Source organism: Agelaius tricolor, unplaced genomic scaffold (genome assembly GCF_023055355.1).
Source record: "Agelaius tricolor isolate 1412-34295 unplaced genomic scaffold, bAgeTri1.0.p SCAF_57, whole genome shotgun sequence".
Taxonomy (NCBI): Eukaryota; Metazoa; Chordata; class Aves; order Passeriformes; family Icteridae; genus Agelaius; species Agelaius tricolor.
In genome coordinates, this window is record NW_027269317.1 from 855,672 (window position 1) to 879,127 (window position 23,456).

The 23,456-nt window shown below is 50.0% G+C and overlaps 1 protein-coding gene and 1 pseudogene across 12 annotated transcripts in view; one reads left to right on the top strand and one right to left on the bottom strand.

Moving 5' to 3' along the window:
- Positions 1-23,456, top strand: part of LOC139604922 (zinc finger protein ZFP2-like) — a 178,318-nt gene that overhangs the window by 103,924 nt on the left and 50,938 nt on the right. For 3 of the 12 annotated variants that reach the window (XR_011684169.1, XR_011684170.1, XR_011684165.1), the window contains exons 1-2: positions 10,953-11,104; positions 22,606-22,672. Coding sequence is in view for 1 of the 12 variants with exons in the window: in XM_071456254.1 (XP_071312355.1) it covers positions 22,606-22,672 (67 nt within the window). In the remaining 11 variants the exon portion in view is untranslated. The other 9 variants (XR_011684164.1, XR_011684163.1, XR_011684161.1 and 6 more) reach the window with 5 other exon arrangements.
- LOC139604975 (zinc finger protein 271-like) overlaps positions 1-23,456 on the bottom strand; it is a 254,765-nt pseudogene that overhangs the window by 21,843 nt on the left and 209,466 nt on the right.

A 23,456-nucleotide genomic window follows, 5' to 3' on the forward strand; every position in this document is an offset into this window, starting at 1 on the left:
CATAAAGGGAGTTATCTCTGAGTCATGATTTCAATTAATTAAGCCTCACTAAGACAGTGAGCTTCCTTTGCAGCTGTCTCTGGCTGTCTCTGAAAGATTAGTGAGTAGAAGAGCTGGATGATTTTAGTTTTATTTTGGAAAACATTGCCGCTGTTTTGATAATTATTCTTTACCTTTCCTCCCTGCTTCACTTGCTCATCTGCTCTGATTTGCTCTGAAAATCAATATTGTGTTTACCTAGTAACAGTGCAGGATAAGTTGTTCTCAGCTGTCAAACAGGAAACTACAATTTGTGTGTGACCTGGAAAGATTTCACAGTAATGTCTTTTTCGGTGTCAGATTGGAAGGTTGGGGAAGCTGGGAGCAATCTGTGAGGTTTTAAACGAGAGCTGCTGCTCAGTGCATGGAATTGATGGGTTCATGTAGGGGGATAGAATATAAGTAAATAAAGGTAATAGAGAAAGTAATCTTACCCCAAAAGAGTTGCAGCTGAGCCAATTACTAGAGATTAGGAGCAGGCCTGATGTTTACAGGCTGCAGCTGTAGCCAATAAGAAGAGTGTTATAGAAGAGTGGATTGGTTGGTTGAGGGGAACTGGAGTCAGTTGGCTGCTGTGAGGACAAGGAAGAGTCAGTGCCTAGAGGAGATGCCTACAAGAAACATCAAGGAGGAATGAAACTCCAGCAATATGGAACCCTTGCAATGTAATGACAATAGAACTCTTGCACTATAATGACAGCAGGTTCATTAACAGGCGATCAGGAAAAACCATAAACCAATGCCCCTCCTGGTGTCAACAGCTCTTGGGGATGGGGATAGAATACATTTGATATTGGAACCTAGGACAGGGCCATTAATTAATAATTATCTGCTGCTAATGGGTTATTAATTATTGATTACCTGCTGTTTGTGGGCTATTAATATTAATTCTCTGCTGTTAATGGGCCATTGAGCAGCACTGCATGGGTGATGGGATGACATCATCCCATTGGGAGATGCTCCGCCCAGGGGGAGGAGCCAAACATTCCTACCTGCATAGACTCTGAGGTTGGAACACCACAGCAGCCTTTGCCACTGCACTCCCAGAAAAACAGCTTTCTTCTTACTTTATTTTTACTTTATTTTTATTTTTGTCTTTTTTTCATTATTGTTATTTTGATTATTGACTTTATTTTTATTATTTTTATTCTTCTTTATATATTATTATTATTTTGTTTTTATATTATTTCTATTCTTTTTAATTTTTATTATTTTATTTTTATTTTTAATTTTACTTTTATCTTATTTATATTTTTATCTTTAGATTATGTATTATTTTAATTTTGGATTTTATTTAAATCTTATTTTTATTTCTCTCTTTTTAATCTTTGTTATTTTATTTTCAATATTCTATATTTTATTTACTTTTATTCTTAATTTTATTTTTATCTTATTATTATTTCTATTTTTAATTTTTATTATTTTATTTTTATTTATGATTTTATTTTTATTCTTATTGCTATTTTTATTCTTATTTTATTTCTATGTTTATTTTAATTTTAATTACTTTATTTTATTTCCCAAATAAAGGACTCTTATTCCTGCTCCCATATCTTTGCCTGAGAGCCTTTTAATTTCAAATTTAAAACAATTCAGAGGGAGGGGGTTCATATTTTCCATTTCGGGGGTCTCCTGCCTTCCTCAGCACACACCTGTCTGTTCAAACCAAGATACACCAAAATACCCTAAAATTACATCCAAATACCATGACAGATCCTGAAATTACCCCAGATCACCCCCAAAATTGCACCAAAATACCCTGAAATCCCATCAGGGACCCCAAAATACCATCAGAGACCCCTCCGAAATTACCCCAAATCACACCAAAATCCAATCAGGGACCCCGAAATTATCCCAAATCACACCAAAATCCAAACAGGGACCCTGAAATTATCCCAAAATCCAGTCACAGACTCCCTGAAATCCTACTAGGGACCCTGAAATTGCACCCAAACCCCCCAAAATATGATAAAGAACCCCTGAAATCCCATCAGGGGCCCTGAAATTGCACTAAATCACCCCCAAATCCCATCAGGGACCCCGAAATTATCCCAAATACTCCAAAATTCCACCCCCAAATCCCATCAGTGACACATATAATCTGGTCAGGGACCCCAAAATTACACCAAAATACCCCAAAATCCACTCAGGGACCCCCGAAATCGTCAGGGACCATGAAATTACCCTGAATCTCCCAAAAACTCTGGTCAGAAACTACCCAAAAATACCCTGAAATTACCGCAAATCCCCACAGAATCCAGTCAGGGACCCAGAAGTTACCCCAAAATCCAGACAGGGACCCCAAAATGATCCCAAATCCCCCCAAAATCACCCCAAACCTGGTCGGGGACCCCCAAAATCAGCCCACACCCCCAAAAATTCAGTAACAAACCCCCAAATCCAGTCAAGAACCTTCCATAATCCCCCCAAATTCCCCCAGGACTCCCTCAAATTCCCCCCCAAATCCGCTCACGACCCCAATTCTCCCTCAGGACCCCCCCAAATCCCTCTCAAGCTCCCCCCCCCCCCCCCACCCCCCAATCCCGTCAGGATCCCCAAACCCCCTCAGGAGCCCCAATTCTCCCTCACAACCACCCAAAATCCACCCAAAGCCCCTCAAGACCCCTCCCAGATCCCCTCAGGACCCTCAATTCACCCTCCGAACCCCACAAAATCCACCTCAAACCCCTTCCGGACCCCCCAATTCTCCCTCAGATCCCCCCAAACCCCCTCACATCCCCTCAGCGCCCTCATATTCTCTCACATCCCCTCATGACTCCCAAATCCTCTCACAACCCCCGAAACTCCCTCAGAATCCCCCAAAATCACCCACAAATCCCCTCAAGACGCCCTCAGATCCACTCAGATACCCCCAATTCTCTCTCAGAACCCCCAGTTCTCCCTCACGAACCCCAAATCCCCTCACAATCCCTGAGCGCCCCCAAATCCCCTCAGGATCCCCTAACCCTCTGACGTTCCCTCAGGATCCCCAAACCCCCTCAGGATTCTCCACATCCCCTCAGAACCCCCTAGATCTCCTTAGGATCCCCCATTCTCCCTCAGGAGCCCCCAGAACCCATCAGGACCCTCAGTTCGCCTTCACGACCTCAAATTCTCCCTCAGGACCCCCCAGATACCCTCAGGACCACCCATATTCCCTCAGGGTCCCCCCAAACCCCCTCCCAACCGCCCCCACCCCGCTTCTCGCCAGAGGTCTCGCGAGAGAAGCAGCGCCGCCATCTTGGTTGAGGGCAGTTCCGCCCGCTCCTCAGAGCGCTCCGCGTTCCCTCATAAATCCAGCCGGGAACGGCGGAATTAATCTGCCTGGAAATGGCGGGAGGGAGCCTAAATCCACTGGGATTCAGCCTAAAAAGCTCCGAAATTAAATCTGGTGCTTCCCATTGATTAGGGAAGTACAGGTGGGGGGAGGGGCGGTGACGTCACTCGACCTGGCCCCGCCCCGCCTGGCGCTCCACTTGGCACCTTTTCGGCGCCTCCCGATCCCGCTCGGGCATTTCCGCCAGCGCCTTTCCCTGGGCTGCTTCTGGGCCGGGACCGGCGCCTGTCCGGGGCTCCTTCGCCACCGGAGCGTCCCCGCCGGCTCCCCAGTGAGCATGGAGAACCAAAAGGTGCGACGGGGGGCGGGGGGAAGGGAGGAGGGGAAAGAAGGACACGGTGGGGGGAGGGGGCGGTGGGGGATGGGGGCACACAGGGTGTGTCGGGGGGGGGGAAGAGGGGACGAGGGGGTGACAAAGGAGCATAGCGGACCCCGGGAGGGCACAGGGGCCACTGCAGGCAGCCACAAGTGCCTCGAGATCCCTGACACCTCCCCTGTCCCCTCCCCAGCTGCTGAAGGCGCTGGTAGCCGTGGTGGCCACCCTGGGCAAGGTGGCGGCTGCAGTGACCGGGTCACACAGGGATGTGCGGCGGCGCGTGTCCCCAAAGTTCCTGCACGCCGCCCTGAGGAGATTCACCCAGAGCCTCCGTGAGACCCTGGACCACGGCGATGTCACCTCCCTGGGCCACCGCGGTGTCCCCTCCCTGGGCCAGGCGCTGGCCCAGGCCCTGGCCGCCCTCGGGGCCACCCCTGGGACCACCTGGGCCGATGTGAGAGCCACGGCCAAGGCCTGGCGGGAGTTGGTGGCCGCGCTCAGGGAGAGATGGGACCAGCTGCACGAGGAGGCTGATGAGCTGTGCAAGACCTGCTGGGACGCGACCCCCTCCTGGGCCAAGCACATGTGGTTAAAGGCCACCTTCAGGGAGAGACCTGGGGACAACCTGGTGGCCACACCCTGGTGGCTGCCGGTGACCCTGGACAGGGTTGAGGAGGCCTCGGCAGGGGCCACGCATGATGCTCAGGTGGCAATGGCCACCAGTGAGGAAGAGGAACCCACCAGCGAGGCCATGGATGAGGCTGTGGTGGCCACCAGCCGGGTGAGGGCAGCCACCTGGAGGGGACATTGGGCAGTGGTGGCCCTGGGGCCACTGAAGCGTTTGATGGACGCGTGTGACAAAGCCATGGAGTTCACCTGGGACATGCAGTGCCAGCTCGAGGAGATTGAGGACACCCTGAAGTGGACAGAGATGTTCCCCAATGTCCTTGAGGCCTTGGTGGCCGATGTGGCTGAGTTTGAGCGGCTGTGGGAGGCCAGCACCCGCCTGGCCTCGCATCACCTGCTGCCGACACTGTGGGATATCCACAACCTCCTCTTGAGTCCCTATGCTGGCCCAGGTGGCCCCGGTGGCCTGGGTGGCCCTGTCAGCCGTGCAGTGGCCAAGCGGTGCAGAAAAGCCATCAAGGACATCCCAAGGCTGCTACAGGGACAGTGATGTCACCACTGTGATGTCATTGGTGCAGTGATGTCACTGGAGAGACTTATGGACAGTCGAGTGCCACCAGCTCCTTGAGTGCCACAGCGCTGCGTGTCACCAAGAGCCCCTCGAGTGCCACCAGTGCCTTGTGTCACCAAGAGCCCCTAAACTGCCACCAGTTCCTCAAGTGCCACCAGCTCCTCGTGTCACCAGGACCTCATGCAGGAGAACCTGGGGGGGTCTTTGTGCCACCAAGAGCCCCCCGAGTGTCACCAGGACTGGCCCAGCCCCCATACGCAGGTCCCTGGTGTCACTGGGGTCTCTCTCTGTGTCACACGCCGCCCTTGGGCACCCATTGGGACCCCCCTGAGCACCGGGAACCCCAAAATTCACCGTCCTCGTGCACTGGGAGCCCTCCCCCTCAGGACCCCCCCTCAGGCATCAGGACCCTCGAGTTTCCCCTCCCCCCTCCTTGTTCACTGAGACCACCAGAGACCCCCCCCCCACCCATCAATCAGTGCTGTCACCGAGCACCGGGACCCCCCCTCGAGCATTGACCCCCCCCCATCGTGCACCGGGACCACCAGAGACCCCCCCACTGTCGCAATCCATCCTAGTGAATGGGTAACACGGTGATTTTAAGGTGCAAAATACCCGACAAAGACACAGAGGATTTGCAGTAACAAAATCAACAAATGCAGTTTAATTGAAATAACCACAACAGAAATGCGTTGGTGAGGGGGAACCGGGGAAAGAAGGAGAAGATAAGGAAAAGAGGGAGGAGAACAGGGGAGATGGGTATAGCTACCGAAACAGGATGCTGCTTTTATCCTTCGAGGTTCAGCCGTCGAAAGCTCACCAGGCCACGTCTGGGGAGATCTCGAAAGGCATGGCTGACCAGGACCCCAGTTATACTATCTTTCATTGGGAGAAGGGGAATGGTTTCTCAGCCGAAACAAAGGTCTTCAGGGGGGGAAAGAATAGGGGTGCACAAACCCAAGCCAGGCAACAGGCGAGAACCATTGTTTTCATGGCCCAGTGCTCGCACCTGCGCTTACTCTGGGCAGCTTTCCCGCCCCCCACCGCACACCTCCCCCGAGCTGGGGAGGGGTTCAGTCCCAGTCTCTGGAAGAAGGTGCGAGGGGGGTTTTCTTGGAAGAGGGGTTTCTTGGAAGAGGGTGATGAAGAGGCCTACATGTCTGCTTGTGTGTCACGATGGTTGAGGGCTGACGAGAGGGGTCTTCTCTTGGAAGAGGGACCACCCCAAAGCTCAAACCAGCCAGGCTAGGAGGTGGGGAGAAAGTCCAGGTCCATTGTTCAGAGAAAGGGCAGGGTGCCCCTTCAAGTTCAGCATGGCGTGTAGCAAACAACACCTCTGGAAACAGTGAGCTAAGAGGCACATGGCTCCCCCCCTTCACTGGCTCAACAGTTTTTAACTTTTCGGTGGTCTTTTCTTCACGACAATCGTGAGGCAAAAATGAAGGATATTTTGCAGAGACTCTCACACTCCGAATCATGCCTTTTACAAAAATGCATCAGCTTGGTGCAAATACACCAAGACAACAACCAAAGCATCGCTCCAGGTTCCAGCACAATTGCCATAGGGGATCTTTTTCATTTGTGGGGACAGAATTTGGCCTGGCATCCCTGCAAATGTCAAAGGTGGTCCATGCAGCATTGGAAGAATGTCATTGTTGTCACCTGATTCGAAATCATTGAAAGAACAAAAGCGTAAAGGGAAAAGATCATTGGAACAGTATAGTCCAAATTGTGATGATGAGGTAAACACTTGGGACAAGGCTCAGAGAATTGCCATTGCAATTTTCTCACCTCAGACAGCGTCGGGGGTGGCCTTGACTCAACTGGACCACATGGGCTGCTGGCTGAGCAAACATGCTCGAGCTGTTTCTCTTGCACTGAGTGACCTGTTAATAGACATTGACAGTGTGAGACGAGCAACTCTTCAAAACAGAGCAGCGATTGATTCTCTGCTGCTGGCACATGGACATGGATGTGAGGAATTTGAGGGAATGTGCTGCATGAACCTGTCAGATCATTCAAAGTCAATTCATGAGAACATCAAAAAGATAGAGGAAAGTATAAAAAATCTTGGGGAGATCACTGGATCTTGGATTGATGATGTGGTTGGATTTTTCAATCTTTCTCCATTGTGGAAAGAGCTTTTAGAAATAGAGTTTTATATTTTAGTAGGACTTTTGGTTCTCATGCTCATCGTGCCATGCGTCCTTTTGTGTGTGCGACGGGTCATGAATCGAGTTGCCAAAGAGGTGTTTTTGGTGCAAACAGAAGGGGGAGATGTCGGAACTCAGAACATCCCTCCAGGTGTCCAGAGTTGCCGAGGACGCTGCTGGGGGGCTCGGAGACCCTGGCACGCAGCCCAGAACACCTGGGGATTTGATTTTGACCCCTGGAGCAAGTTACCAGCTTTGTATGAGGACCTGAAAGTCACAGAGGTTTGAATAGTATAATAATAAAATTATCACAGGGTGAAAATGTAGATTTTAGGATTTTTGGAATGGGGGTTATGGGGACAAGATGGAGGAACTTGGGCGTGTCTAGCCTTTCTTCTTCTTCTTCTTGTTCTCCATGTTCTGCAGTGATGTTGGCACTTTGGGATTGGTTTAGAGTAGAAATGCACTGTCTAACAAAGGTGATAGGTATTGGGAATTAGGTGTAAATATGTTATACATAGTTTGTAGTATAAAAAGACAACACCACTTTGGGGGCGGTCAGAGTGCCTGTGGCTGCCCTGCTGAGCAGATCTCAGCTGGTCAGAAAGAAAATTTTATAGATAAGAGTTAATAAACAACCTCAAGACCGAAAACTGGAGTCCAGACTCGTTCTTCAGTTGTGCAGGCCAAAGCAGAGACATCCTACGCATCTTGGGGCAGCAATTATCAATCAGCTACCCGAGAATGAACGAGATTCCCACTGTCCCTGCCTACTATCCAGCGAAATCACAGCCAAGGGAATGGGCTTGGCAGAATCAGCAGTATTGGAAACCCGAATCACCCTAGAATTTTGTCAATAATTACAAACTGGCCAGATGGTGAAAACTTTGGTCTCGCTGACAAAGGAGAACAAGAACAAGTGACATGGGCTGGAGAAGCTCCACCCTACAAGCAACTGCCAGCAGAAGAAACACGCTATGTTCTTCTCACTGATGGTTCATGTTGCATCGTAGGGGTGAACAAGAACTGGAAAGCGTTCATACGTGAATCATGATTTTAAAAATTTAAGATTTTAGCTGAGGATTAGAACCAATTCACATTGAAGTCAGATACACCAAAAATAGGGTAATGATTATTAGATGCCTAAGCTAAAGCTAATTGTTATATTATGAGCTCATTTGTAGAAAGAAGTGGAGCAAGTGAACCATTATAGGAACACATTGAAACCAGTAGAACAATGCCCAGCACCTGGACTCTGTGTTAATCCATCACAAAGCAGGGGGCCTTGGATCGTGCCAGAGGGTCACAGAGACCTGATGAAGACCTTCCTGACTTCATCCCTGGGACCACTGACCCAATTTGAGACCACTGACCCAATTCAAGAGAAGAACTGCGCACACATGAAGGACTAATAACCTCATTTTAATACAAAGCGGGGTTGGGAGGTGCTGGGGTTATGCATATGTATTATTTTGGGAAATAAACAGAAGGCAAAAATCCTTATGCAGTGCTATCACGCATTTCGAGAATGACTCCCCCATGCTGCCCACCCACATTATAAACATACAACATTCTAACTTTAACTAGTTAAGAGTTTTTGTCCATGATCTTCAGTTTTAATGATTGAATTGGCGAGCCAGCCAGGAGGAGACTCTGCTGGGCTGTGAGACCAGCTCAGGTCATGGACCCCCTTGGGGCACCCCCGGGATATTCCTGGAAGAGTGGGCTCTGCTGCCCGGACTGTTCATCCAGCAGCAGACAAGAAGCCCTGACTACTAAAACTCCAGACAAAACGGTATGTTTAAAAATTAAAACAGTTTTAAACAGTGACCGGTAAGGCGTGGTCAGGAAAGGCCCTTTGGTAAGTCCTGGGAGATGTCCCACGTGCAATTTGTGCCTCTAGAGTGTGCTTGCAAGCTGAAGTTGCAGTTGAAATCTGGTTGCCAGCAGAAAGAGTTGTTGAACTGTTGTACCGAGCTCGGGCTTTTGATGCTGCCATTTGTTTCACTATAGAGAGCTCAGTTTGCTACCAACTGGGGCTAGCAGTTGTAAGGGCAAATCCTGGTCTAAGGTTGTTATAACTGAGTTTGTGTGTGTGGAAAGAAATACCCCTTTCACGGTGAGTTTGTGTGTGTGAACTTTGTAGTTGCGGGGAACAGCATTCGCTGTGACACCTGGTGCTGGAGTATAACCAGTCTTTCCTAAGGCTTTGTGTTCAGGTGTTAACCAATCCTTTGCCTGTGGGACCTGGGAGGCAAGGGTCGAACAAGGGTCGTAAGACATTGCCTTTGTGGTCCCTCTCCTTGTGGAGTTTGCAAAGTTGCAACTTTGGATTCATCTGGTGTAGTGTGAGATTTTGCTGACTATTGTGTAAAAGTTATAATTGTAACAAACTGGTAATTTTTGTTGTGTGTCATCTGAGTTGTTAAGCTGTGTACTAAGCTTGAGCCTGAGTCAAAAGGGTTAAGCCACCCTTCTAGAAGGGTTTTAACTTGAACCGGTGTTTGTGGGCTGTCAGAGCTGTAATAGAGACAGCTTGTTATAAGTTGATTCCCAAGACTTGAAGTACAGGGGAGTTGTGTGTTTTTTTCCCCTGCATTATGGTAATTTGATTCTTGGGACTGTATAGTTCTGTTTGTGAGATTTTAAGATTTTGTTTGCAACAAGTGCAGCATTTTATGTGGAAAAAAACTAGTGTGGTGATTTATGTGCATTAAAGCAAATTAAAAGAAATCCAGAAATTCCCCATCCTGTCCCCATTTGTGGTGTTTGTGGGCATATCAGATTTTTTGCTGTAAGGGACAACCTTTTTATTTATTGTAATCGTGGTTAGACAGATTAGAGGAATCCCTTTACTCTGGTAGTGTGAAAAGTGCATATTATATGTCTCTATGCAGATATAAAATACTATATGTATTTTGTTGTATTGCTTAGTAGTGCTGTATCAACACTGGTGCAAGTACGGTAAATGTAGTTTTGTAGTTAAAATAGGAACTATGTATGTGGGATATTTTTTAAAGAAAGGAATGAGGTACTTGCACCAGATAAAAGCCACAGGACAACTAAATCTTTCAGAGAAAGAGAATTTATTGCTCTCTTATGAGAAGAAACCAACTTCTTCCCGCCTTGCTCAGCCATGAAGACGCTGTTTAGGATGAGGAGGAAGAAGTTGACACTGACCAGACAGAATCCTTTCTTTGAATGGAATTTATGTATCATGGATGAGGTGTATGAATATGCAACAGGCTATTGCTATTAAGGGTTAATCCTCTCTTAACGGGTGTCCTTTTTTGGGCTTATTTTGCCCAAAGGTAAGGTACCCGGTCCTCCGTAACTTTCTTCTTATTGTCTCGTACTGTCCTAATCTCAATTGTTCAAATTTTTATTACTCTAATTATATTGCTATTTTTATGACCATTTTATTACTGTTAAACTTTAATTTTTTTTTTTTAACTGATGGGCGTTTTTCACGATGGAGGCATGGGGGAAAGGTGGATTTAAGGGTTTTCACTTGGAGTTTTCTGTCAGAAATCTCTCCCTTCCCCCACTCATCCACAGAGTTTTGGGCGGTTTTCCTTTATTGCGGTAAATCAAAGAGATGCACTGATGCTCCTAATTAGGGGTAGAAAAACTGACGGCTTCCCGCTGAGCCGGAGCCACCGGAGCCACCGAAGCCGCAGTGCCGGGAAAGCCGTGGCGGGAGGTGCGGAGAAGTTTGTTTGTGTTTTCAGCTCAATCCCCTCGGGCCCGGGCCCGTTCCAGGGCTGTTCCTCATCTCCGGCTCTGCCCTCACGCAGCCCGGGGGGTCCTGAGAGCGCGGGGCGAGGCTGTGCCATGTGCAGAGCCCGCCCCTGGCTGCGATTGGCCGACGGTGCCGTCAGTCGTGGTTCTGGCGCGCTGATTGGTGGGATCGGGGCGGAGCAGGGCCCCGGTGGCGGCCTGAGGGCGGCCGTGGCTCGGCAGCGTCGCCATTGGCGGAGCGTGTGTGCGGGCCCGGGAGCGGCGGCAGCGGCCGGAGCGCGGTGAGGCGGCGGCGGATCTGGGAGGCGGCCGCAGCGCAGGTGGGAGGCGCGCTGGGTTGTGCGGGGGCTCGGGGCTGGCTGCGGGCCTCGGGGGCGGCAGGGGGCTCAGGCGGGTTCGTTGTGCCGTGTCCGGCGCGTGTTGCCGCTGGCGTGAGGGCGCTGCGGGAGCGGCTGCCCGCGGTCTCCTTGCGGCCGCTGCCTCGGCAGGAGCCGCTGCCGGAGCAGCGCTGGCTCGGCCCGGTTGCTGTGGCTGGGACAGAGGCGGCTGCCCCGTGCCCGGGGCTGTGCGGGGAAATTGACGTGGCCGGAGGTTTCTGTGCCCAGAGGAGACAGAGGAGTCCTGTACAAGTGACTTTATTGCTGAGCAGAGGGAGAGGCCGTGGGGCATTTGCCGTGCGCTCTCTGCCATTGTTGTAGTTCGCAGCCTCCTTTTTATCCTCATTTTCCCGGCCTCATCTCCCTCTCCCTTTGCCCACTGGCTGAGGTACTTGGAAGGTTCAGACTTCCGCCAACTGCATGTCCTCGTTAATGTACACCCCCACTTTTGTAGAACAGCCGATATTCATGGCTGTGTTAAGTCTTTACTCTTCTGGAAGTTCTGGAAATTGAAGCTGTTGGTTTCGCCCGTTACTTCCTTGTCTACAAGTCCCTGGCCGCTCGCTCAGCCGCTGAATGAGCTGCACTCTCAAGGTGTGGAGCATGGTAAAAAGGTGAGAGTTGCTGTAGCACGTCTGAGGAGAAACAGCATTCGTTTAACCCATGCTCTGCCAGCCACAAAACCGTGTCCCATTCCCATCCTTTTCACGTTTGGACCAATACGTGAGCTGCTTTTTTGTTTCCTTTAGGTTTTTTTTTCCACCACTTTTCCTTTGTCATCTATTTGCCAACAGCAGTTTGAGTCATTGAATTTTCCACAAACTCCTCTTTTTTCTGCTGGAAAGTAATCTGATCCCATCCCATGGTGAAATGTTGTGTTCCTCATTTCAGTGGATTGCTCAGCAGGAAGGTCAGGAGCTGGAGCTGTCTGGTTGGTTGTTCCCAGGGCAGCTTGTAATCTAATGATGCCATTGAAATGAGGAATGGGTTCTGTGGCTCCTGATATGAATTGGTTCGGGTTCCCAGGATCTGGTCCATGGTGTTGTAGGATTTGTTCTGCTCACCGTTCATCTTTTCCCCATTTTTCCCCACTTTTCCCCGCTCCAGCCAGGGCTGCATCAATTGGCTGCTTTTCTCTAATTAAATCATCAAATACTTGGTTTCCCAACTGATTTCTCTGAATTTTTGGTAGCTAAAAAATCCCCAGTTCTCTATTTTACCCTATATAACACAGAGAGTGACAGCTGATGTTGGAGTGGGCAGAGGGATGATTCCCCCCCCATTTATTTATAGTGAAGTTTTCCCAACATTCTCCATTTGCTGTTTCCCCTTTGCAGCTTCGCCCGTTTCTGTTGCAGGGTCAGATATCCTCACCCCGGGCTCTGCCTTGAGCTGTGCAAATTCCATCAGGGCAAGCAGGCAGAGCTTGGGGTGAGGGCAGAGGGAATCAGCCCAATTCCTGCCCCAGGCAAGAGACCCAGGTCCATTGTCCAGGCTTTGCCCAGCAGTGTTCATTTGCATTTCTAAAGCTCCTCTGCAGGCTGCCTGGAATAAAGCTTCTCTTCCAGGGCAGCCACCTCGTGAGTCACATGTGGGCCCCCCCAGAATCTGCTTTTTTCAAAAACAGTATTAACTATTTACGAGTTAAAACTATTACTAAGATTATTACGGTTAAAGCTCTTCAGTTTTGCAAAATGCAACATAAAGGCGAACATGGAAAAACCCAGACCAAAAACTGATTCTCACACTTCTGTCCCAAACCTACCTGACAATATAAAGTAAGAATATTATGAAAAATTTTTCTCGTGTTGTAATTTTGTCACTGAAACTGCAGGGAAAATAAAAACTCTCCAAGAATCTCTTTAGTGCAAGAGCGTCAAGGCATTGCTTGTTTCTGGCCAGGATGTGCAACAGAAATAATTTCTTTCACAAATTCCCTGGCTGTGCAGAGAAAATCATTCCATGGCATGTGTGTTTTACTAGATTTTTCCTAAACTTTATGTAGTCTGAACCAATCTAAATCCCCTGCTTTAATGTTCATTGTTTCCATGTTGTGTAGGTTTTTAGTATTTGGTTTCCTGTTGGACCCGGATTTCTTCCCCTCTGCTGTGAATTCGGTCCACACTCGTGGATTTCCTTCTCAGCCTTTTCCAGACCAGGTGTCTCCAGCTGTGCCGGGGGCAGTGTCTGGGGTAGCTGTTGGTTGCTGTTTGCTGCTGGGCGTTGATGTTTTGTTGCTGGTCGTTATCTCTGTGGGTGTCTCTTGGGCTATTCCCAGTCTGCTGAGATGTTAAACTCATCTCCATTGAGTGGTGTAACACCCCTTAAATAAAACCTTTAAAATTCCTTTCCCCAAGGCAAAGACAAACCAAGCCTGAGCAGAGAAAGAAGATTTAAAAGAACCAAAATGGGTACATTTTGCAGCAATGCAGTCGCAGTCAGCCCAGAGTGTGGGTGTGAGTGAGCCCCAGAGTGGAATTGTGCCGTGGTGCTCCCCAGCAGCTGTGGCAGTGCAGGCCCAGCCAGCGCTGAAGCTGCAGCAGTGGCAGCGAGGCTTGGCCGCAGTGGCTGGAGGTGCCAGAGGAGGGTGGCCAGGATTTGCGAGGGTTTGAGCAGAGGATCTGTGGGCAGGCCCAGGGGCTTGGCCCGCTGTGGAGCCCTGGCTGCTGCTGCGTTGCCTTCAGGGCAGGCTCAGGGGCGGCTGCCATGGTCCTGCTGCAGGCGGGAAGTGCAAATCTCCGGGGCTTCAGAGCCCCTGAGGCCAGGCTGAGGGGTCCCCCCCCCCCCCCCCGTGTTCAGCTGTGCTGGCGGCTGTTTCTGGCCTCAGGGACACTTGGCATGGGCCCCTTGGCCACCAGTGGTGCTGCTTTGCACTCCTTAGGCAGGAGCCGATGTCCTGGCTGGGTGTTGGCACCAGCAAAGTCCCAGGGCAGGCTCTGTGCCAGCCCAGCTTCCTGTGGGAGAATATACCTTGATCTCTGATCCAGTGCTTGCTGAAGCAGTCAGAATTGCTTTTGCCCCCCTGTTAGGTGCCATGGTGTCAGCAGAAGATTTTGAAGCCTTCCTGCCCAGGGCATTTCAGTGCCAGGCTCTTACAAGCACCCAGAGCTCCTTGGGTTGAGCTGAGCATGGGGCGGTGACCTGCGCTTTGTCTGATTCCCCTTCCTTCCCTCCCCTGGAACAGGCTGTTGCTTTTAGACACCACTTGTCCTGGTTGCTTCAGAGTACGTTGGAGAGGCTCCATATCTAATTTTCCCCTTTTCCCTGGGGCTGCCCACACTTCTGGGTTCACTTCAGCATGGGCCTTGCCAGACATTTGACACAGAGGTACAACAGAACTGGCCTCTGTATCACCTTTTATAATATTAATTTGCGTTCTGTGTTTAGAGATCAAGTCTCTTCCCAGTAAGTCATGATAACAATTAGGAGCAAATAAAACTTCATTCATTTTAAATCCATCCCCCAAATCTGCTAACAGTGGTTGAATAAAACCATACATCTTTCCCACTTATCCCCTCACTAATCAAACATTTTTAGTATTTTTCCCCCTTAAGTCGAAGATTCCGAGTGAATTGAGAGGCCCCTGTGTCCATCAGTAGATGCCTCTTCTCAATGCATACCCACCTGAATGTTCTCAAGGGCTCCAGTGTGGAGGGTCCCTGGTGTGATGGGAGCTGTGACAGCCCTGCCAATCCATGTCCATCAAGGGGTGGACTTGCTGGTCCTGAGGGTGCTGCTGTCTGTGCTTGCAGTGTCCTTGTGCCCTGCAGCTGGAGCCCTGATTCCTTGCCAGGGGCTGTTTGGGTGGGCTGTCCCCTGCCGAGGAGGGCAATGCCTCTGCCGGGTGCTTGTGGCCGAGCCCGTGCCCTGGGTGCTGGGGCCCCCTTGGGCCCTGGGGTTGATCCCTCAGGGGCTGTAGGAGCTCTGCCCTGGCCTTTGCCTTCAGCTTGGCCTTTTGCTGCTCCCTTCTTGCATTCACCTGCTGGGCCTTTGTGCCCAAGTGCTGCAGGGCCTTCTTCTGCCCCTCCTGCAGCCCCCCTCAGTGCCTGTGGGTGCTTGTCTTGCTTTACAAGACAGGTGTCTGCTTGGGAAGGCAGAAAAAGGCTCTCTTGGAATGGAGAATGCAAAGCCCCTCCCTCTTAATTTTTAGACTAGTGAAATCAAGGGTCTCTCAGGCAAAGCTATGGGAATAGGAATACCAGTTCTTTACTAGTGTGTATAATAAAGCAAACAAAGAACCACAGCTCCGGCAGTGCCAACAAACAGAGCCCGGAGCCAGTCCCGGCCTTTCGGCTGCGGCGCCTTCCCCTTGGGTGCAGTTCCGGGCACGGCCGGCAGGGGCGCTGGTGGCTCCCGCGGGGCAGGGCAGCGCATCCCTGCCATGGGAACCTCTCTTAAGGGAATTAGAGCAATCCCTTCATCTAACTCTTTCACTTTTTTACCTTCTATGGCCTTTCTCCTGTGTTTTGAGAAAGAATTTGGAGAGGGCTGCCTTTTAACTGAGCTCCTAGTGTTTAGATAAGGTGCTTCCTGTAGAGAGAGAGAGAGTTTCCCTGAACAGCCGGAGCCGTGGTTACCAAGGGGATGTAACTCAGAGCAGGACGGGGTCAGGGGAGGATATCCCGCCGAGGCTCGGTGGGAGTGTGGGCAGGGTGTGCTGCCGGAATCGCCAGAGGGGGATCTTCCCGTGGAGACCGAGCCGGAGCGTGGGCAGCCCCCACATGGCTTATGGCGGCTGATCCGGCAGCTCCCGGCAGAGAAAAGGCAGGTGGGAGACCCCGGCAGCAGCAGCGGCGGTGCCCAGCGCAGCTGGCACGGGCAGGGCAGCCGGGGATGGGATGGCTGGGACCCGGCCTCGGTGCGGTCGGCGCGGTGACCTCGGCCCACGCGGCAGGACAGAGCAACCCCCATCTTCCCCAGCATGGCCGGCAGAGCGGCCGCGGGCCGGGCAGTGGGAGCAGGGCACACAAATTCACCGCCAGCGCCGGGGCAGGTGGAGCTGCCCTGGGCAGTGAGCCCGCACCTGGGATGGAAACCGGGGCAGGCGGAGCTGAGGCGGCAGCGAGCCGGGACCCGGGACAGGCGCCTCGGCCGCGAACGGAGGGGGCAAGAGCTGCAGAGGATCCCACTCTCTTTCTGATTTTTCCTCTTGTTCCCCTCCCTTCCATTTCCCCTTTTTCTTTCCTTGTTTTGTCTCAGGTGTTTCTGATACTTTAAAGATTTTTATTCTCCTAAAATCTCCTGTCTAACCTATGGCATGTTCTCTTTTTTCTAGATTAAATGGGGTTTTTTTAACAAACAAATCCAGAGCCTAACAAATCTAAACTTCTGCTTGGATGCTTTGAAATGGTCAACGAGCTAACTCACGACCTCCTAATGTTGTTTTTCTCATCACCTTTTTATTTATCCTTTGGCAAATTAAGCATCTTTCAGTTTCTTGCTTTGCTACTCCAAAAATCCCAGTGCACCCATAGTTCCTTAAAAAATGATCACACAAAGCTTGAGTACCCCAGTGGGTTTTCTGATGCATGTCTTCTAATATTTTCCTAGAAGCACATTTTATTAAGTAATTTTCTTCCATCAAGAGGTTTCAATTTCCTTGATTTATCTTGTCCACTTCCTGTCTTGTTTAATTCTTTTTTCTCAGCTTCCATAATCTTTGGAATTTCCAGTTTTTCCTCGTTTGGAGTTAATATTAACATAACTCACTCAGCTCCACTTTCTTCTGCATCCTTGGCTTCGTCATCTGCCAAATTATTTCCTCCTATTTCTGGGGTATTTCCCTTTTGGATTTCCTTAATATGTACTATAGGTATCTCTTTTAGGTAATTGTAATGCCTCTAAAACCTCTAAACTAAGTTCCTCATGTACTAATCCTTTTCTTCTTGAATTAAGTAATCTTTTTACTTTCCAAATTTTTAAAGGTATGTACTACTCTAAAGGCATACCTTCAATCAGTATATATGGTTCCTTTATTTTGTGTTAAATATTCTAGTGCTCTTTTTAAAGTATATAATTCACAAGTTTGAGCTTACTAGTTTAAGGTTAATTTCCCTTTTTCCATAGTTTGCATGTTTTTCCCATCAACTACTACATACCCTGTACTTTCTCCTTTTGCAAGGAGTTGTATCTCTGTTAGCTAACATAACTCCCAAAGGACTATTTTTTTTTCTTTATTTTCCCCTGTATTCAACTTACTGGTTTTCTGTCTCATTTTTCAAGATCTTATCTATTCATCTTCTCCCTCTGTTTTTCACTTTCACTAACAACATAAATACCACTTTTCTTTCAACTACACACTTAAAAATAAAAAACCTTTTTCTCACACTACTTTCAGTGCAATACACCTCCCTCCAAGGAGATATAGTGAAGTTTAAAATACACAATCTACATTACACATACTTTCATTTGTCTACATTCACTCGCTTCTATTTCTCATTCACTTCCACACATTCTTTCACACGCTCAGGACACAAAGTGGATCCCTGTTGACAGAGAATCGCGGCTCCCTGTGGCCCCCTCCCCTTGGCGTTGGCCTCTGGGTCTCAGTATCTCCCGGCCTCCTGGGAGGGCCCTGACTCTGCTGCCTCCGGTGCCCGTTCACCTGTGAGGCTGATTTGTGTCACTCACACTCTTCAGCTACGGCCCCCTCACAGGCCCGGGGGGACAATGGCCCGTTTGCAGTCACACACATGCTCTGTCGCAGCCCCCACCCACCCAAGGGACAATGGCTTATTTGTGGGTCACACACTCCTCTTTCCACAGCCCCCCCTTCCCACCTGCCCGGGAAGCTGAGGCTGATTTTGTGTGTGACTCTCTCTGACACACACAAGACAACAATAAGGTACCTTTTACACTCACATCACCTATTACAAGTTTAGGTATTTCTGGCCAGTCCTGGTGCTATTGGATTTTCCTCAACCCAGCTGTGTTGGCCAATCCCAGATGCTCTTGGGTGTAGGAGCGTCGGGGGGTAGGACGGTCGGGATGGACGGAGTCGAGAGATCTCTGCAGCCAGGCCCTGGAACTTGCGGTTTATTGCAAAGGGCCCGGGTGCAGGGCCCTGCTTGGAGCTGCCAGGCACAGCTCGGAGCAGGCCTGAGAGAAGAGAGGGGTAGAGAGGATGAGAGGGTGAGAGAGTAAAACGTAAGAGAGCAAGATTCCCGTTACAATACAATAAATCTTCTGTGTTGAATATTCTATTTCTCACTAGCCAATCTAGTACAAGATACAAATCCTAGAGCATTTACATACAGCCTATAATAATCATTACATTACCATACTGTGTTTCATTTTAAACCCTAAAAACTCTTTGGACCCCTTCTGCCAAGCTGGTAGGGTCTGCTCTGACCCTTGGATCTGTCTGCAAGCAGAGGGAATTGTTCCATCAAAAGGGGATTACCTTCAGCCAGCCACACCATTGTTTTCCAGTTGTTCACTAACTGAGGTATCTCAAAGCTTGCTTTCATTTCAATCTTCCTTATACTTTCTATATTCTCAAAATCTTTTGCCAGACATCATATTTATAAGGCTTTCCTGTTTCATCTTCCCCAACACTTGGGCATTTTTTTATTTCTCAATCCAGCTGTGTTGTCCAATCCCAGATGCTCTTGAGCATATCCTCAATCTGGCAGAATTTTGCTTAACCCTGAATGCTTTTGGAATATTAATCCTTCAACCCAGCAGTTTTTAATTCTGGTTGATCTTGGGCACTCTTATCCCTCAACCCAGCAGGTTTTTAGGAGCCCCTTTTGTCCCATTTCCTAGTGGATTGGGCTAGGAAACTCCTCTGCTCCCTTCTTCCGAGGGGTCCAGCCCCTCTCTGAGACCCAGTCCCAGTTACCCCGGGGGATTCTCTCACTCCTTTTAACATTCACTTTGTCTCTTTACTGGCCACTTACCGTGGAAAGTCAGAAACGCAGCATGGGAGACTCCAGCACTCACTTGGCAGGTCTGGCACAACCAGCCCGCCTCTCATTCACTCACATTCATCCCCCCTGAGAAATACTTACCAATCCCTTTTCCTTCCCGAGTTCTTCGTGCACATTACTACTCTTAGGGGGCCAATTGCTGTGGTTGTAGGGAGCCTTTTTCCATTGTCTTTGTTTATAGTAGAGGATATGTATTTGAATTTCTGTATAGAGGCTTTGCCCCAGAGGTCCCGGTTGCCCCTGACGGGCTGCAGCTGTAACCAATGAAGATGACCGGGATAAAAGGGGGCTGGAAAGCCAGTCAGGGAGAGCCTTGGAGGAGTGTTGTTCTTTTATTATTTCTAGAGTCCTATATTGTTGTTATTAGATTTCTAAAGTCCATACCTCTTGGGTGTATTCTCATGGCTGCAGATCTTCACTGCACGGACTCTTTCTTCTGCACACTGTTCTCTTTCTGGTCAGGGCTCCTCCAAGGCTCTCCCTGACTGGCTTTCCCGCCCCCTTTTATCCCGGTCATCTCCATTGGTTACAGCTGCAGCCCAATTAAGGACATCACAGCTGCAGCCCATCAAGGGCAACCAGGACCTCCGGGGCAAAGCCTCTATACACATATTCAAATACATTTCCTCTACTATATTTGTTTTATTGTCTCCTTTTGTCCACCATAACCTGCGTCTGTCGGTCACCCCAGGGCAAACAGAGCGAGGCTGCTGAAGAGGGCAGGGGGCACCTTCCGCACTCTGACTCTCCTGAAGCACCGGCAGCGAGGTGTTGGTAACCATCCTCTGCTACCATAATTGTGAAAAACGCCAATCACTTGTTTTTAAAATTTTAAAAGTTTAATAGTAATAAAATAGTTATTAAAATAGTAATACAATTAGAGTAATAAAAATTTGGACAATTTGAATTAGGATAAGATGAGACAACAAATACAAAGTGTTATGGAGTCCGGGTACCTTTTTCTGGGCAGCATGAGCCCTGAAAAGGACACCTGTTAACAAAGGATTAACCCTTAAAAACAATAGCCTGTTGCATATTCATACACTTCATACATGATGCATAAATTCCATTCAAACAGAGGATTCTGGTCAGTGCCACCTTCTTCCTCTGAATCCTAACAGTGCCTTCGAGGTGGGAAGAAGTTCATTTCTTCTGATAAGAGAGCAATAAATTCTTTTTCTCTGAAAGATTTAGGTGTCCTGTGGCTGCTATCTCACTGCAAGTCCTTTCCTTATTTAAAGTGTCTTACCAAGCATAGTTTCTATTTTAACATTTTTTAATAACCTAAAACTGTATTTAACCCACTACTTAAGAGAATTAATACAGCATTACTTTCTAACACAAGACATATAATATTCATTTTAATATTTCCAAAAACCCTATCACAAAATATGCACTTTTCACAAGTATAATCTCAATTACTTCCAGTCTCTCCCAGTATGGTCCCAGCTGCTGCCAGCATGGTTCCAGTTGCTTCCTCAATCAACTCAGTGAGTCCCAGTATGATGCCATTTGCTCCCAGTTGCTCCCAGTCAGGCCCAGTATGGGAGATGATGTGCAGGGTGTGCTCACTGTGACACTCAGTCACTCCCAGTATTAGTCCAGTCACTCCCAGTATGATCCAAAGATGAGCCCAGTGTGCTCCCAGTCTCTGCCAGAATAAACCAGTTTTGCTCTACATGGTTCCAGTTGCTCTCTTTCACCCTCACTTCCCTTCCAGTCACTCCCAGTATATCCCAGTGTACCCCAGTTCCCTCCAGCATCTTTCCAGTTCCTTCCAGTATGATCCCATTTGCTCACAAGCACTCCCAGTCAGCCTCAGTGTAGTGGCACTCACTGCCAGTATGATCCTAGCCATCCTCAGCACCATCCCAGTTCATCCCAGCATATCCCATTTACCCCTGACATGGTCTCAATTGCCCCCCCAGGCTCCTACTCACTCCCAGTGTGATCTCAGCATGATCCCAGTATGATCACAGGATGGAGTCAGTACAAACTCAGTACAATCCCAGTATGACACCAATAGGATGTCAATACAAAGCCAGTGAAGTCCCAGTCACTCCCAGTATGATCCCAGTATGATCCCAGTGTCCATCAGTGCGATCACAGTCTGCTGTGGCATGGCAATATGATCCCAAAATAATGTCAATACAAACCCAGTACAGACCCATCATGATCCCAGTATGATCCCAGTATGATGTCAGTACAAGCCCAGTACAGCCCCAGTCACTCCCAGTATGGTCCCAGTGCAGCCCAGTCCCTGGCAGTGCTGCCACTGCTGGGATCCCCCAGCCCTGTGTGCGTTCCCCCCTGGCGGATGTGCCGAGAGGAGCCCCAAGGGCTGGCAGTGGCCAGGCAGGGTCCCCAGCAAGGCCCAGTTTGGATGTGCAGCCCCCAGTTTGGCCAGTTTGCCTCGCCTTTGGCCCGGGCCGGGTTCCCCCCGCCCGCAGCGGCTGGGAGCAGCCGAGAGCCCCGCGCTGCCCATCCCGACCTGTCCCGGCTCCATCGCCGCTGCTGCCGCGGGCTGCGAGGGCTGCGGGAACGGGCACCGAGGGTGTGGCTGCTGCTGGGGGAGGAGGAGGAGGCAGGGAAGGGCAGGGATGAAGGGGGAGGAGGAGGTGGGGTTAGGGGGGAGGAGCAGGGGGAGGAGCAGGAGGAGGAGGGATGGAAGAGGAGAAGGAGGTGGAGATAAGACAGAGGAGGAGCGGGAGAAGGGGGAATGGAAGGGGAGGAGCGGGAGGAAGAGGAAGAGGAGGGACAAAGGCGGATGGAGGCTGAGCTGAGGGAGCCAGGCCGTCGATCCCTGCCTGAATTCGCAGCCCCCACCTGTGGGATCATCGCCCCCCCCATGGCTCCGGTGAGCGGGGAGGGGGAGCTCAGCCCGGATATCCCGGGGGGTCCCTGGGTTGGGTTTTTGGGGGGATATTTGGGGAATGAAGAAGTCCAAGGCTGAGCGGAAAAGGCCCCTTGGGGGGACATCGGGGGGTGGCGGTGGCGGCTGCCGGCAGAGGCAGCCTGGAGGAGCAGAGCCCTGTGTGCCCCAGGAGCCCAAAGTGGGGAGCCCAGAGAGGGGGGAGCGCCGCCATTGGCAGGAGCCTCAAGAGCCTGGAGAGGGGCAGGGGGGACTCCTTGGAGCCGCTGCAGCCCAGAGCAGAGAATGAGGGGAGAAGGGAGCCCGGGAGCCCAAACAGCCCCGGCATCCCGAAATGGGGAGAGCGAAGCAGGGGGAGCTTTTGGCATTGCTGGGACTGCCAGCAGCCTGGGCAGGGCAGGCACCGAGGAGAAGGGGGATCCCCAATCCAAGCGTGACCCCAGCAGCTGGGACAGGGGGGAACCCCCGAACACCAGAGGGGAGGGACCAGGGCCGGGGAAGTCCTGGGAGGCTTTTTCAGGGCTGAGTCTTGGTGTTTGGGAGGTTTTTCTGGAGCCAGATGGCCTCTGACTTGTAGAGATGGACTCAGGCAGAGCGACCTTCAAACTCAATGTGCTCATCCCTTGTTTTCCCCAAACCAGGATTTCCCATATCCAACTCCTGGGAGGCTGCGAGGAAGAGGAGGATGCCCTGGGACACTTGAGGCAGGTGAGGAGGAAGTCAGTGTCTCTGGAATGCTTAAAATCAGAGGGTTTTGGGAAAGCTGCAAAAGACAAGCCTCAGAAACAGTAGAACTGATTTGAGCTTTGCAGTAACCATAAGATTGGTCAGTAGAAAAATTATATAAGAATTAGAAAGTAAGGAGAAATAGAACAATGGTCTGTGCATTAACACTTATCTAGAATAACTCCCTAACCTGCAGAAAAGTATATCTAGCAAGATATTAGGAAGTTCCAAGCTTAATAATGGAGCTCTGTGCGTTTTGTTTTAAGGCTTACAAGCAGGTATTTGAAATAAGCAAGCATTGTTTTAACCGTGAATGTGCTTATAGTGCTTGGATAGAACTACTGTAAATATGCCTTTGCTTTGTGTGATTGGTCAAAAACCTTTTAAAGTAAGTTTTTTTCTGCTCCCTGCAATGTGAGCTACTGGCATCTTCCCATTGTCATAACCAAGTAATGAGGCTGATGCTGGGAAATAAAACAGCTCAGGACACGTTCCTAGCAGTCCCGTCCTGTTTGTGATTTGTGCACAGCCCCGAGCTGGCGATGAGTGCCCCTTTCCCCTCTGTGCTGCTCCATCTCCCAGCCCAGCAGGGCCCCTGGCTGCAGCTCAGCCCTGGGGGGATCTCCTTGCCCTTGCCTGTGGCACGGAGGCAAATCCCATCCTGTCCTTGTCCTTCCTCCCCCAGAGCAGGAGCTGAGCATGGAGAGCAGGGAGGACAAATGCCCGCGGCAGAACCTGGTGGCAGAGGCCGTTTTGAGCGGCTCCA